The sequence below is a fragment of the Cyanistes caeruleus genome, chromosome 5 (genome assembly GCF_971803275.1).
Source record: "Cyanistes caeruleus chromosome 5, bCyaCae1.hap1.1, whole genome shotgun sequence".
NCBI classification, from domain to species: domain Eukaryota; kingdom Metazoa; phylum Chordata; class Aves; order Passeriformes; family Paridae; genus Cyanistes; species Cyanistes caeruleus.
Window position 1 is genome coordinate 42,029,680 of NC_141705.1, and position 16,572 is coordinate 42,046,251.

The window sequence follows — 16,572 nt, forward strand, 5'->3', positions numbered from 1 at the left end:
CCGCCGGGGATTTTTCCCGAGGCTCTTTGCCAGGGCTTTCGGAGGGCTCGGGACACCTCCGCCATGTCCGGGGGAGGCACCGCCGACTGCGGGCTGCAGGTGAGCGGCGGCGGCGGCCGGGGCAGGGCCAGGGGCACGGGCACGGTACGGCCAACGCTGGGGAACGGGGCCTGCGAGCAGATTTCTGCCTTTGGGAATACGTTAATTCGCTGTTAGAGGCAGCACACCCACAGAAATCCGCGCTGCTTTCGAAATGAAAGCGGGCAAGCAGGCTGCCCTCGGTGAGGACGGCAGGAGCTGCTCGCCGTGCACAGGCCGGGAGCAGCCCGGCTGGCCCGTTCCTGACAGCCGGGCTGAAGGAGCAGCCTGGCCACCAGCAGGTGCCTCGGGAGGAGCCCAAGGCCCGTGAGGAACCACTGCTCCTCGTGGTTTGTGGGTCAGGTCTGGAATCTGGAGATACTGGTGCATTTCTCTATGTGTTTACAATCTATAATTAATGGCCAGTCAGAATCATGTAAATGTGTTGTGTCCGTGATGTCCTGCAGCAGAGTGTCCAAAATATGTGTTCTTCCATTGGTTTGGACCTGCCACCTGCTTCAGGCTCCTGTCCTGCGGCAGTGAGGAGCTCGTCCGTACTCACCTGCTCTCACAAACCCTCCTCTTGTGCTCTTGCCGATCAAAACATACAAAAGAGAAGTGTCACATTGATACATCATTAGTGGTTTGTTAAATACATTTCTTATGAAGAATATAAATAAATGCATGGAGGTTTGTGGACTTTTTGATGTATATATGTTAGGGGAATGGAGATAGAATGGATGCAGCATGCTTCAGAATAATTGTCAATTAAATGGGCTTACCTCTGTTGCTCAGTTTTACTTATGTATGTGTGGGAGGGGAGAATTACTGCTGAACTTGAACAAGTGAATCCTGCCTTTTTTGTAAAAGTTACTTTTGAAGCCATTTCAGGATGAGCTACAGGAAGCAATTTCTGATTATGCAACAAGAAAGGAAAAAGTTGAGTATTCCGACGATTTTGAAAGTGATGAAGATGGCATGTTAAATGGTAAAACAAAATATTTTTCCTTTTTTTCTTCCCTTTCTTAACCCTTTACTAGATCCTAGAGAATCTTTATGTGTCAATACAATTTAGTGTTCCAAGATTTCACATTTTAACAGCTTCTAAATCACAGAGTCCTCCTCCACCAAGTTAGCATCAAAATCCCCAGTGAAATCAGTGGAGGTGCCTGCTAGACCGCATGCTGTCTGTACTGGTTCCTGTCATTGCGGTGCCCAGTTACCCTCCTTAGCCATCTTGTTTACTTGACACCTGGATGAGACAGTAGTGCACAGTACTGTAAATGAAAGTAGACATGGGCAGAGAGAAAGGCAATGCTTCTTTTGTACTGGTTTCCCAGTCTGGACAATCAGTGATAAGGGCTGCAGGACACACTGCAGAGCACGCTTGCCTGGCAATGTACATAAGCCAGGAATAGGTTTGATCTGGCTGGGTTTTTTTTGGAGCAGGATGCATTAGATTTTTGTTTGGCCAAATTACAAGCATTGGCCAAATGACTTTTCTTCCTACTGGCATGACACTAAATTTTAACAAAAATAGTTAAATATGTTAAATATGTTAAATACAATCTTGTATTTTTAAAAGGATCTCCTTTACCTGTTTTTTATTCACATCTAAAACATCTGATAACAGTTGGAGGGATTCTTTGATTTCCTTTTGCTGACAAAATTTAGGAAAAGAAGCTCTCCAGCATTAAATGCGTTAGTCTACTATTATGACATTCTTTTGTCACCTTCCTCAAGCATTTGAACTCTGAAATTAGGTAAGTTAGCAATAACAGACTAGAGGAAGATAAATATTTTTGTTAAACATGTGAACCTTAGCATTGTAGATCACTCCTTTGAGTATCTTCTAGTGGACTTTAAATGGGGCAGAAGTGAAGAGATGGGAAGGGAGGATGTCTTTTAATACTAAACATGCCTGGCTTTGTGGTTGATGACGTGCTTCTACTTCCTATGGCATTGACACAGCTTTTTAGAAGGGCTTTAAATTGTCTGGGTGAAAAGAATTAGTGAGTAAATTTTTTTCTTTGGATTGGGTCCATGAAAATAGATGACAGGAAAGGAAGTACAATAAGGCTGTAGTTTGGTGGCTTTGCACAGAAAGTGAAATGCTCAGTAAATAAAGTCTGGAGGGTGTTACATGAAAAATAGTGTTAAGTTGTAGAAGATATAGGTTCTGTGGTTTATTTTTCTTCCACTTGTATCAAATGCAAGTTGGTAATGTACTCTTTGCAGATGTTGGGAAAGAAGTTGCTGAAAGTAATTCAGGTTCTGCAAGCACTGAGAGATCTCTTGCTGGGAGTCCTCTCTTGAATGATGATGCTTCACAAAACATGGTAGATTTGGAAAATGAAGCTGCTGATGACTTGAATTTATCCTTTCATGAAAAGAGGCTTCAGCAGATAATGGTTTTAGAAGGTGAAAGCATACAGAATGACAGAAAACATGATGAAGAAGGATGTGTGGAAGATCAAAATGAGGATAATGACAGAAAAAATAATGAAGTACTGCATGATAATAGTGAAAGTAATGACTTGCCTATTAATGAGCTACATAAAAAGAGAAATCAAGAGGAAAACCAACTAAAAGCAAAGCTTCGGATGCACAAAAAAGGAAATGGTTCAGCATCAGGTGAAAAGAAAATATTTTAATGTTGTTGTTGCTTAGCCATGTTACAGTATTTTAAAGTGTTTTAATTTGGGTTATTTTCTGTGTTAGCAATCATCTGCTTTGCCTTGCAAAGCCAAAGCTTGTAGAAATATACAACTTCTGTATAGCAGGGGGTAAACTGAACCAGTGTGGGCCAAGAGCAGGAGGTTCTTGTTTGCCTTTTCCTTTCAGAAGATGAAAACCAGCCGTTTAGGTCCCTGAAGTCCAGCTCTCCAGTGCATGTACATGGAAGGGGTGAGGGGGCTGCCAAGATGCCTCCTGAGTGTGTGCATGGCACAGAAAGCTGTATTCACACAGCATCCACAGCACCCACGTACCCTTTAATGGAAAGGTCACAAAACTCCTTTTCCATGATCAGGTGAAGCTGTAATGTAACAGAACATCCGAAAATGAGCTGTACCCAAAACATTTATGAATGGTAGATGTCTCATTATTTCAAAGTTAAAACTTCAGATGATCTTTTACTTTGAAGATACTGACACACTTTGGATGTATAGTCAAACACATAAACCCCCCCAAACTTGAATATTTCATTACAGGAATAGCTAATTTATTTTTAATATACAAAGCAGGTTTTGGAATTCTGCTAATTGACTGTATGTGCCAAAAGACTTCATATTTTTTATCTAATCCCTAATACGAGAGGAATTTGTCCTGTTTGATGTTAAGTTTATGACTGTTCATTCATTACCTGTAAGAGAAGATTGCAACTTTGCAATTGGTAGAGCATGATTAAAGGCAGCAGCTTCATTTTTCCACATGATGGCACCAAAATGCTAGATATTTGAATGTGCAGACACATCTCTTTCCTGGCTGGTGTGCCTGTGTAGTTTTCGACTGGCAGAAAAGAGGTTGAACTGCTTTTCTTCATGTGAATCAAAGTAGTGCAGTGAGACACTGCAATATTGGTTAAAATTCAAAGAATTCCATACGTTTGTCACCTTGAATTTACCTTCATCACTGTAAATTTAGGTTAAATTTCTTAGATTGTGGGCATTAATGTTCCTTTCTTCAGGTGATTGGGAGTTAATTTATCATCCAAAAATTCTGTTTTTCTGAAGAATTCTATTGGAAATTTGTGTAAGACTTCTAATTTGGTTTTACTGGAGCATTTTTGACTTGTGTCTGAATTGTTTTACAAATTTATATTGCTGCATTACTGGCAGTTGAAATATGATTAAAATGTTTTTTAGGTCTTATTAGGAACGTGTTTCATAAATAACAATTTCACCACTTAGGCATACATTCAGATTGAGGTGATGTTTTCTTTAAATCCCCACTGCAGAATTTTTAGTTATTCACTAAAAATTGTGTCCCACGCCTACACAATGAAAACAGCATTTGCTACCCAGAGTGTTAACTGGTATACTTCATTAGAAGTTTGCTGGATGTCAGAAGAGCTCTTGCTGTGACTGCAGTGACTCTTGCTTTTGGTTTTGCTTTTGGCACTAGAGCCACATAAGACAGATGGAAAACTTTGCCTTTGTTTTGCTCTCGCATTCTCTAACATTAGTTCAAACTTCAGTTGCTACTCCAGTTTTACATGAAAATACAGATGAATACTCTTCTTATCAGTTCTTAGTTCTTAGAAGGAGGCATACAGAAAATACATTATATGAAATTTAATAACAACTTTCACAAATGGGTGGTTTTTCTAGAAATACATTTTATTCAGAAAAAACAATACTCAAAAACAATGAAGTTCTTGTTAATGTGTCCTCTCAATCTTTTTTCCTTCTTTAGATCAAGATCAGAAGAAGACTGCCAGCACCAGTGAGTTGAAACTGGAGGACAATGGTAGGCAATCCCCTTCTGTTGACAGTTCAGATGGAATGATGAAAATAGCAGAAGGGCAAATAATAACTGATACAATGCAGAAGGTATCAGTGAATGATAAATCTGAGCATGGAGAGGCAAAGAACACACCCAAGAGCTCTGTCAAGGTACACATACATAGCTCATACACAGTTTACCATGGTTTGTAACAATCTCCTAGAAGAACAGTGGAGAGTTTTGTAAAGATGCTGTTGGTATCTTAAGTGTGTAGAACACTGGAAAGCTGACAATTTATATCTGGTTTCTAGAGCCAAGGCTTTTATAAATTCTGTATAGCTTTATGAAAGATGTAAGGAATACCTTTTCCACAAATTATTTAAGTCAGATAAAGGTATTGAAATGTGTTTTCCAGCCTTAAGAAAGCACCCTTTTCAAAGTGAAAATGTCAAATCTCTGTTGTGAGGATAGCTGAATAGCAGTGAGCAGTTTGTGTTGGCAGAGAATGGAATGTGTGACCTGAATAATGGCTAAGATGCAAATCTTAGGATGATGCCTTATCCTAAAAAGAAAATACATAGATACATATAAAATACGTTGATACGTATTAAAGCTAAATATTCAAAATACTTAAAACAGTGTTTATAGAATAAATCTGTTGTGTTCTTTTTACTTTTTATTATTTCTAAACTATTGACTGTATTTTTAAATAATACAAATGAACATTTCTAGCTGCCTTTCCAAAATGACACAGGCATTCTGAAAGTTTGGTTGATTGGTTGGCCGATTGGTCGTTTGGTCGATTGGTTGGTTTGGGGGCTTTTGTTCGTTTTGTTTTGTTTTCTTCTTTCCTTACTTTCTTACCCTGTACTATACTCTCTCTTTATTAGGGTGTCTTTCTTGCCTGTTTTTATATCATAAGACCATCAAATATCTTGACTTGGAAGGGACTCATATGGTCTGAGTCCAATTCTCAGTGTCACTGTTAGCTTGTAAAAACCTGTTTCATCCTGGTCTTTTGCTTAAGAGACTCTATAACTTTACTTTTCCTGTCTATTTCTTAGAAACTAAGTGAAACAAAGGAGAGAGTTCTAGAAAACCCAAAGGCTTCTTTATCTGACAGGTGAGAAAAGAATGCAGAGTATTATTCTGAGCTATTTAGGATGCCTGTAAGCACCCCGACAGTGCTGCTCCCCTCTCATTTTCTGTCAGCATTGTCTTTGCTGCTGACAATCTCTGACCATTTGTGGAAAACAGTTTAGTGCATGTGGCATGTTGTTATGACCCTTGCTCAGGTCAGGTCAGGCAGATCTGACTCCCAAATCTTTTGCCGGTGATGAGTGTGTTACTGGAGTCTTTACAGGCTCTAAGCTGTAAGTAAGTGTAAGTAATTTGTAAACTTAAAAGAGGTAAATTCTTTCTCCTTTTCCTTTTCCCAGTCCCCAGCAAAATGCATATTAAAAAAAACCCAAAACACAGTAACTTTTGGTATGCACTGAAATAAGATCACTACTTTTTATGAGCTACAGTAAATGGAAAGGTCATTAATGTGTTTTTGTCCTGGTATTTTCCTAGGTCTACAACTTCTGCACATTTAAAGAGAAAGGGGAAAGCTGTTCCATCAACTTCACCTGTTTCATCTCAGTATCTGGGATCATTAAAGGTGTTGGAGGATAAATGCATGCAGATGAAAAGTCCAGAATTCAACAAAGTAGATAATTTAAGGGCAGCTGTTTATCAGGTAGATTAAAAAAATTAACAAACCAACAAGCAGACTTGAGCATGTAAAGGTCCTGATACAGGGATTAGCACCTCATATTTTCTTGAAATCAATATTTTTTACTATTTTCCTTTGACTGGCTTACAGGTATAGTAATCCTTTTATTCTGTTGGTTAGATTTTGTAGCTGTGATTTCAGAATCTTAGATGGTTTTGATCACAATGTTTGTGTGATGACAGCTTAGTTTTCCACATGGGATGCTATTTAACTAGCACATGGAAGGGCTAAGAGTAATTTTGGTGGCCATTATATTGGTTCTGCTGTTTCCTTTATCTTAAGAGGACTTTAAAAATATTATAATGATTCCTACAGAACTGGTTGGAAAAGAAAAATCTCCTTCTACTGGAATTAAAGAGGAGTGAAAAGGAAAAAGCTGAAATTCTTAGGAACGATACTGAAAAGGTTGGTTTGCATTATTTTTTAAAAAGAAGTTTACAAACTATGATTCTTTGAAGTGTGCTTCCCACCTAAGTGCATCCCTCTGCTTTTGTAATGTATCTGGTTTTCTCCAAATAGCACAAGGTGATGTGAAACAATAAGTAGCATCTCCTGCTTGTTGGGTTTGTGGCAAACTGTGTCTGTCCAATGCTTCCCTACACGTTTACATAAGGTTTGTTAGAATTGTGCTTCCTAGATTAATTTTCAGGTTAGTTTACAAAGACCTTGGGATACTCAGCTCTTACAGTGCTAAGTTTTGTTTTGTGCATGAGAACATGAGGCATCCACTCCCTTCCTCAAGAGATGCTTACCTACAGAGGACTCTTACCTTGAATAGTATCATTCTTTGATTCGGCTTTTAAGTATTTAGTATGTTTCACTTCTAAGTACTTAACATGTATTTCTTATTCTTCTACATATACTTGGCAGTAGCTCGTGTCATTCAATTAAATTAAAAATGGGAATAGAAAAAAACCACTATATATGCTTTAAATTTAATTGTAATACTTGTAATGTTATCAGGAAATCAATTTCTGTTTCTTTATTGCTCCATTTAGCAATAAGTTTAAAACATACTATTTCATTTAGAATTTTATACTGAAATTGATTTAAATGTAGGCTTTTATTTCCAATCTAGAAAGAAGCACTTAAAAGAGAAGAATCAATTGCATGTTATGAGGCCTGGAAAAAAAAGAAAGAGCAAGAAGCAAAGAAGTTAAGTGAAAAAAAGAAGCTTGCGGAACTTGAGGAAAAGAAACCAGAACAGACTAAGGAAAAAACAGAAGCAGCACAAGCGGTGATGTGAAATATGTACATAAATGTGTATTTGAATGTGGTTCAGGAGATGGTAAAAAATAATTTTGATTGATCCAGAAAGAGATAGAAATGAGCTAGAATCTTAAATCTAGACATGGCTAGGTTTGGAAGGAAGCTTGTATTAGGTTTTTTCCTGTCAGAAATATGTAATGTTTACACTTACAGACAAACAGGCTGCACATATTTGGAGTCTATTAACTGAGTGTAAAATAAATTTATACAAATATATTAGAAATTAACTGTTACCTACTGCAAAAACAAGATTCTTTTTAGGTATAGTGATACTTCTGAGCAATTCTACAAGCAAATATTCTGAAATTAGAATGTGTAGAAATTACAAAAAGTAATAATGGAGAATAGATTTGTGGAGTATTGACAGAAAGGTGACAGGTAAGATTTCTCATGGATCTGTGGTTGTCTTTAGGCATTCAAAAAATGGCAAGAAAGAAAAGTGGAATATTTAAGAGAGCAAAGCAGGAAGGAAAAACAGTCTGAAAGAATGAGGAAGAAGATAGAAGAGGACCTAGTTGCAGAGAAGAGGAAAGTCAGTGTATCAGCAGTTGAAAAATGGTACTTCTCCACTGTGTTTGTCATATCAAAGCTTCCAAAATCATTGCTTATAAACGTAATAGGTCTTCTGTGAATACTTGATGTGCTTGTAATTGGATGACAATGGAATGCTTGGGATCAGACTCTTCATTCCCAATAGAGGCAAAGTCTAACAGTGAAAACAAGCTGTGAGGCTCCCTTCAGTTTATTAATTTAGTTGCTTTCCTCCCCAAGAGGATATTAACTAAATCCAGGCAGAGATACTGTAAATGAGAAAATTCATTGAGTAGTATTGTGTCTTAGGTGGTTATTTTCATGCTTCATTACTAAGCCATAGGAAGGAAGGTAAATCTTTTAAGGTTTCATAGAATACAATGTAGGAGTGCAGATGTAGGGAGAATGAAATGAGATGTATCTGCTGGAGATATTCTATATTAATTTTACAAGCCAAGAGTACTTACAGACAATGCACAACTTACAGTTACCTATAGAAGTTCAGAATGATTTTTTTTTTATACTAAATAAGAGAGAACAAAGTACAGTAAAGGTGATGCCATAATAGATAGAGTAGTAGATTAATTTATGCATTGGTGAGGTATAAGAATGGACATGGAAGATTTTTAAATACACATTCTCAATCTTTTAATAAAAGTGTAAAATACATATTTTGACTCAATTTACCTAATTGATCACAGATGCAGCTTTTAGTCTGTACATGATGACCTCTTGCTCTTCCCTCTCACTGTGCAGGAATAAAAAGAAGGAAGAATATATAAAAAAGAAGAAAGTAGAAAAATTCCTGGAGAAAAGAAAGCGAGCAATGCAACAGGCAAAGAAGGAAGAAAAAAGAGAAAAGGCTGTGGAGGAATATGAAAGATGGCTGGTATGTTTGGTTGGGCTTTTTGGGTTTTTTTGAATTTTGTCAAAACAAAGACGTTTGATATAGTAATGAGTGTGAGCACTTGAGTATCGTAATACTCGTGGGGTGTTGTGCTGTTATGAGAGAGGCCAGATGGTGGCAGCATTACATTGCTTGTCCCCCAGAATTTGTGAGCAAAACGTTGCTTAAGTATGGTGCACTTGATACCTGGCAGGCATGGAAAATATATTCTCCCTGCCTACATGTCATAGAGCTTTCAATTTCCATTAGTCTTAAATTTTTGCCATTCCATATCAGGAGCAACCATCTCTGAAGGGTCAATTAGCCAGAGCACAAAACCTGCAAAGTCAAACAGCATTGCCATCTGTAACAGTCAGTGTGTGTACATTCAAGAAGTGTTGAGAATGGAGACTTGGATACCTCACAACTGATAAAAGCACTTTTAATGAGGTTCAAGATGATTTCCATCTGTGAGAAGGGGTGGAAGTCTGATGCTCCCAATTATATTTTTCTCACAGCAGTGTCCCAGTTTTAAAGTAGTAAATTAATCCAGTACTCTAGTCCCAACAATAAGGCAGGGTTTTTTTCCTTGCTGCAGAAATACAAACTAGAAGAGAGACCACTAATATTCTTAGCATGTATGTGACATTTCTTAGAGGTATGTGACTTGCCAGTTAAAGAAGAACCTGTTTCAATTCCCCAACCTGTGACAGTCTTTCAGTTAGAAAGTGTTTCTTCTGTAGTGTCTTCCGTGTAATTTCTGGCATGACTTGTACATGTGATCTCTGTTGCCATTTTTAAGAATGGGATCTTGAAACCCAGCTGGATTAAGGTCCTTACAGGAATTCCTCTTTACTGTCAATAGCTTAATTTTATTTTTTTTTTTTTCAGGAGAGAGAGGCAAGTAGATGAGAACTGAGTCAGGCAGCTGTACAGGTGTGGGACAGATTTAGAGAGGACAATCATCCTTTACTTGGCTAACTCAGAAATACACAGCCTGCATGTTTTCCCTTCTCTCTGTTTCCAAACTTTTTTAGTCTTAGATTTAGATCTTTTAAGATGTTTGATCTGGTCCCCTATTGAAATACCTTTCACTTCTGTAATCACTGATAAGATTTTTTTTTTTTTTCTGGTCCCTATTGTCCAGAGATTTTTCAGCTCAATTTAGCAAATTATTAATGTCTGATCTTAAGTTATTTCTTGACTGGTCAATATTCCTGATTGCCATGGTAAGGAGTACTATGCTTTGAGCAGTAACTAATGCGCTGCCCTGCTATGCTCTGCTTACCGAGACAATCAGCTTAGTTGTACCAAAGCAAGAATGTTACTTTTCATTGTACATTTGACTTCCCTGCTATCCTGGACTCTGTATGAAGGTAAAAAAACACCTCTTTTTTTTGGGGAGTGGAAGATGCTGTCTAGCACAGTACTGCCCTCTACAAATTGTGTGTAAATGTGTAAATTCCTGAGGTCATCACTTCAGTGGGATTATTAATAAAAATTTTAGTGGTTGGGGGAATGACCAGATCTCACTGGATACACGTGTGCTTACATGAGAAATAAGCAATTGTAGGATGGGATAAGTACTGAAGTGCTTGGCAGAGGTACCTCTACAATGATCCCGTTTTCTGTGTCTGTGTGCAAGTGTTGACTAATGTGTCTCGTGCCCAGTCTTCACATTTTTACTTTCAGAGTTTGTACTGTCTCTTTGCAACTTAGACACCTTTAATTGAGAAAGCGTGGGAGATAGCTCTGTTATAGTTTTTGGCCAGAATATTGTCTTATTTTGTACAGTTACAGAAAAAATACAGACCATTAGTGAACTGCAGGAGAGAAACACTGTAAAGTTGTCATTGTATTACCTAGGGAACTCAGATGACACCTGCCTGCAGGAAGATAGGCATCAGATCTGAGGGCAGAATTTGGAAGCCTTTTAAGAGTATTCTTTCAACTAACAGGATTATTTTTAAGGGAAATAAAATAGGAGTCGTATAGTGGGAAGTATTCTAATATGTTTTCATTCAACAGAAATAAATGTGTAAATTCATCCTCAGGTTTCCTGAAACAGGTGTTGACCACAATCCATGGATAAAACAGACATAAAAATTTCATTGTAGTTCTTCTAAAATAGAAGAAACGTTCTGATCTTATGTTAATGGAAATTCTGTAACTTCTGCTTTTGGAGGTCATTGTGTAAATGTTTGATAGCATAAATGCATAGAGAAGATTACTTTTTAAGCCTGGAAATAAATGCCCTGGAAAAGGCTATTAACACTTGTAAAATACTGACATGAAAAGGATAATCTTGAGGTGAGATGCTTTAGTATTACCTGGAAATTCAAGCTTCTGATTATTTTGTTTCTTTCCTATCATTTGCTTCTTGCTAGTCACCAAGAACTCTTCAAGTCAATCTAACTTGATAAATGATAATTTTTTACTACTGCATTATACCAGTGTCTGACTCTTGTCATTAACATGCACCTATTCTGAGCAGGGGAATGTGGACAAGAATCACAAAGAAAGTTTATAATGACAAATCAGTTTAGTTTCCATTATTTCTGAGATACTAATCTTGATACCTATTTACTGTGGATAGGTGAGTTATGTGTCCATTTTCTGTGATAAATGTCAGCCTACCATGAGCTGCTGAGAATTAGGGCCGCTCTCAAATAGTTCTCGAAGACCAGCATAGTAATGTTGAAAGCCTTAGAAGAAGTTTGACATTTTACCTTGAATTTGAGCATGTGCAATATCTATTTTTGTCATTCTAAAGCTGTTTAAAAACATCAAGAAAGGATGTACTGGATAAGTCCCATGGATTTGTTGCTTTTCTGTGTTAGAAATACCTGATGTGGGTTACTAATTTCATGTTGTTTAATAAGATATCTCTGAAAATACTTTCTATATTGCAATTTTCATGGTCTTTCATTGTAGTAGGTTAGAAATAAGGCTGCTATTGTTATTTCTCTTAAATATTGTCAGTCTTCTGTAATATGTAAAATTCAGTTTCTATGTGACAGTCATACTGCTAAAGAATTTGATAAGTGAAAAATGTATTCATTGCACTAGATTACTGAGTAGGAAACTTCCACAGAAATCAAGCTACACAGTTGAGTTGATCCAGTGTAAGGCAAGATACAGTTATTGATTTAATCTTTCACTGTTTCTTTTACTCTTCTTCAACTACTGCAAGTAACATCTTGTTGTTTATTCTATGGAACATTTATCAGTTATGTCTTGTGAGAATTTGCACTGCAGTTATGACAAGAATGAACAACTTTGTGTGTGTTGAAGAAAGGGAGGAGTCCAGTAGATCTTCACTTCAAATTTAATCTTTTAAAATAAGTTAAATTAACTCAAGACTCTTTCTTTGCCACTGGGATTCATTAATGAAAATTGGGTCTTCAAACCCAAACATTCAAAACTGAAGCACAGTTAAAAAATCCAAAGCAACTTTCGTTTCTTTTGTGGGTGGGTGTATGCTTTATTTTTGGTTGTGGTTTTTAATACTTGAGTCTATTGTGCAACATATGTTCAGCAGAGAGTGCTCGATAAAATATAAAATATGCACATTTCTTGCAGTCTCTCTGATGCTTGCAATGCTGCTGCAGTAAGCCTTATTTTTAATGAGTATTCACTTGCCTGTCCTGATGGCATATATATATTCTTGTACAATACAATTCTATGATTAGAGACACAGGAGCATCTGTCATAAATGTATTCCTTTAAAGCATATTCTTCCCAAGCTCATCTGTACTGCTTGACATATCTTGAAATCTTTTTTTGAAAAATATCACTGATAATGCAGACTACTTTTCTCTAAACAGTTCCCTTCAAGAATTTTAAAATATCTTGAATTTGTTCTAAAGACCCAAAGCCACTAGTTGTGTTCATCTGACAAAATCTCTTTGGAAGGAAAAAGAAGGCAAAAGTGAAGGATGAAAAGAGTCAGAATGTCACAGTGCTGCAAGCCTAGTTTGTCTCAATTTCTCCATGTGATCCAGAAAGATACAGTTTGTACAGAGAGATAGCATTTTTTATTAGACTGTGATGAAATTAGTATTGTTTATTTTAGCAAAGGGCATTCCTTTTCCGTGCAAACCTTGCCTTGCTTTTAATCAGCCTTACTAGTAACGACATGAAATTCTTGTGTGCCTGTTTAGCCAGACTGGTGTTCCTGACTTGGATCTTCAGATCTATTTTGACAAAGAGCTGAAGGGCACAGATTAAAATCATATTGATAGGGTTGATATTTTAGTGTGTTGCTTTGCTTTTTACAGTTTTTGGACACAGTAGTTTGATTACTATATATGTGTAAAACTTGACTCAATCTCCCTTTTTTACAGTAATGCTTCCACACCCATTTTCCAGTCTATTCTCTCAGCCACAGTTACCTCACTATTTCCCTGCTTGCATATGAAGTAACAGGAAGACACTGCCAGCATCTTGGGAATTTGTGGATATACTGTATCCATCAGAGGAATAGGATCATGGTTATGTGAGAGTAACAGTAAATTATATGCTGGTCTATAATGTCAACCTTGGTTCCACCAAGAGAAAAACTACTTTTAAGTCAGGAAGAAGTGTGCACCCATATGCACCACAAACCTGTAAGTGAGATGACAAGGAAAACTTGCACCCATAGAGAGCTTACCAATCTACTAAATTGGTAATGCAAATGCACCTTTAGATTCTGCTGCTCTTGAGGGTGAAATGGCAGTCATCTTTGGAAAGAAGAATTTTATGTAGAACAGAACTGATTAGAAATTCAAAAATAATTATAAATGATTGCAACTTAATTTTTGAATGACAGGTCTCTTGCAAATTATTAGTTAATGAGACAAAAAGGTGTTGCAAATATCTTGCTTATCTCTCATCATCCTAATTGTGCCACTGCTGTTTGAAACAATAGAAAATAGAATTAGAACCTTGCAGTGCTTATAACATAAGTTAAATAGATCTTTGTTTAAAATTAAATTGTTTAATTACCAGTTTGTTCTAGTACATGGCAAGTGTGATTTAATAAGCACAGCAAGTTACAATGATGCATCAATGTTCCCATTATATGAGAGCAATGTATTTTGCATTGTGATTTAGGTGTCCTCTTAAGGACAACAAGTAATTAATATGAGATTAATTACATACAATACCAATTCAGTACCTATCTGTTGGGCTATTTGTTTAAACAGTGCACAAACCCAGCCCCTCCTTGAGACAGGAATTGTAAATGACACCCAGTGTGCAGCCTGTTGTGTTCCACCGTGCAGTGTCTGTGTGAACTTTTAAAAGGGATGTGCCGAGCTCCAAATGGCAAATTTCCATTGCATGTTTTCTTTTCATTTTACACAAGAAAGGCATAGCAATAATTGTAACTTTTCTGTTAGTAGAATTGTTGTTGAGGGGTGAGGCAGGTGGTTTTCGTTTGGGCTTTTTTTCACACATCTTTTTATTCTCAGGAAAACAAAATGAGGAGAGAACAACTTGAGAAGAACCGAAAAAAGTTGCAGGCTGTCCATGGGAATGAAATGAGTCCTCCCTGGAGGCCACCTGGGAAAGTCACATATTCTAGTAATTACTGAGCAATTTATTGCCTTCCAGAAGAACAGATAGTCTACAAAGTTCTGTCAATAGCCAGTAACTCTTTTGTTATCATCTGATTTTCACTGCATTCATTATAGGTGTTGAATTCTTTCTTTTTAGTTTATTTGATCTCTGCAGTTTAAATAAACCTGTTACTCGTTTGCATTGCTTTAGAAAATATAACAATTTTTCTAATTCCACATTTAAATTAGTTTTGCTAAATTCTATGCTATGTCTTACCATTTTGGTGAAAATTTATATCCAGAATACATAAATCTGGACTCTGGTGGTTTTTTTCTCCCAATAAGTAGCAGAATGTTGTTTTTTTTAAGTTATGAGACCACACTCTTTGAGGAGTTAATTCTTGAAGAAGCTGAAAAGATGCCCATCCAGAGCAGCTTCAGTGGCCCACATAAGAGCACGTAAGAGGTAGAGTAAAATTACAGACAGCAGCAGGAGAGATGAGGAACTGCAGCCCCAGCAGAATGAAACATTGCCAATTCAAAACTGGCACACCTGGGTTTTATGAGAAAATACTGAATTTCTTACTGTAGGCCTTCAGATTGGGGTGGTGGTGTGCATCATTGGTGCTCTGGGCTTTTAGTATCTGGAGCCTTGAGTTTGGGTTTAGTCTGTTAAGAAACTCCAGCTGTAATATCACAGGAAGATGAAATTTGTAGCAGGCACCAGAGTTTATTGTACAGCAGACCTGGAGAGTCTGGGACAAGGCAGCCTATGAGAAAGGGATCATCTGGATCTTTATTTTTCCAGTATCCAGCTAGAGAAAACAAGGAAGGTCCCTATGCTGACAGGCTGTACTTGAGGGATGGAAATGAAAAGTATGGTAGAATTAGTGGCAGAGATCAAAAAGAGTGTGTAAGGTGCCTGTTCCTTAACTGAATGCTGCATCCTTACTGATGTTAAGTCTTTCTGTAACAGGTTAGAAGGTTTTGACAGAAGATGGAAGTGAGAAGATGTTGGTGACATCTTTCAGAGGAGTGAGCATCGTTCAGAGCTCATGAGGAGTAGTTCACAAATTCACAACTCAATTAGAAAAGATGCTGAAGTCTGTAGACAAGGGAAAAGAGTTGATGTATTTGACTTTTATAATAAAATTTATTAATTTTACATTAATGTATGTAATTTACAATTACATTGTAAAAATCTGGACATGTCACAGCATAACACAAATGTCATGGAAGAATTAGAGCTGAGAAATATAAACATATGTACATTAATGTATAAGAATATACATATATCTGTATAGATACTATCTATATATTTATTGATGACAGGGAAAATATTTTGTATTTAATAAAGTATATTTTAGTACAATAGCCTCAATATTGTCATTGGAGTTTAGGATACAAATCCTTGTTTAAAGCTTTAATGTATGGAAATTAACTAGGCAGTGTCTCTAAGTACAAGTTATTCTTTCATCATTGTTAACACGACAAGTAGATGGGATGTTTAGTGGGAGCTGTATCCCAGTGAATGTGAGCTTCTACAGCATTCCAGCTGTCTCCTGCAGCTCCCTGATGCTTGCTGACACACCTATGTAAACATTCATTTAAACAATAACCTAGAAGATGATTAATATGTCTAATTTTTTTTCCAAAGTATTTAGTTTAGGCATTAAGTTGCTCCATTGGTGCACTAAAGGCACAGGCTGATGATAAATAATTTTCTGTTTCAAGTCTCGCATTCTGGGTAAGAAAAATTGTATGTTGTTTTCCATTGTATTTTTTTTATTCTTTTATATTCACAAAATACGAGATCGTCTTACCTGATCTGTATGTCATGGACTGCTGTGCTTCACTTGGTTAATTATGTGTTTAACTGAGTTACTTGAAACAAACTAACAGAGAGAAACTTTTCTGAGCTGTGAACACCTATGGCAGCCCTGGCTGCACATCAAAACCTGAACTTGCTCCAGTTCATCTGTATCTTTCTTTCACTGAGCATGATGCTCCAGATGCTGTCTCGCTCCCAGCTGCAGTGTCAC

At 37.0% G+C, this 16,572-nt stretch overlaps 1 protein-coding gene across 10 annotated transcripts; it reads left to right on the forward strand.

The window, feature by feature from the left end:
- Positions 1-15: 15 nt before the first annotated feature.
- Positions 16-15,904, forward strand: MAP9 (microtubule associated protein 9). Of its 10 annotated transcripts, none has more exons than XR_015286760.1 (12): positions 16-99; positions 949-1,066; positions 2,317-2,712; positions 4,495-4,694; positions 5,589-5,647; positions 6,100-6,265; positions 6,617-6,706; positions 7,380-7,538; positions 7,983-8,128; positions 8,858-8,990; positions 9,879-14,555; positions 15,507-15,904. XR_015286760.1 is itself a non-coding variant. In XM_086888629.1 (12 exons), the coding sequence occupies exons 1-12, from the start codon at positions 64-66 to the stop codon at positions 15,509-15,511; spliced, it is 1,620 nt and encodes a 539-aa protein (XP_086744755.1). In that variant the 5' UTR covers positions 16-63; the 3' UTR covers positions 15,512-15,904. The 10 variants fall into 10 exon arrangements, 9 of the variants coding, with proteins under 9 accessions (XP_086744755.1, XP_086744754.1, XP_086744759.1 ...); XM_086888629.1 differs by having other exon boundaries at positions 14,444-14,555; XM_086888628.1 differs by having other exon boundaries at positions 14,444-14,555; positions 15,493-15,561.
- The last annotated feature ends 668 nt before the right edge of the window (positions 15,905-16,572 follow it).

Bases quoted from the DNA above. Each gene is read 5' to 3' on its own strand.
- MAP9 (XM_086888628.1), top strand. From the start codon at position 64: ATGTCCGGGGGAGGCACCGCCGACTGCGGGCTGCAG. The intron at 100-948 runs GTGAGCGGCGGC...TTTTTGTAAAAG, and splicing joins CCGCCGACTGCGGGCTGCAG to TTACTTTTGAAGCCATTTCA. The intron at 2,713-4,494 runs GTGAAAAGAAAA...TTCCTTCTTTAG, and splicing joins AGGAAATGGTTCAGCATCAG to ATCAAGATCAGAAGAAGACT.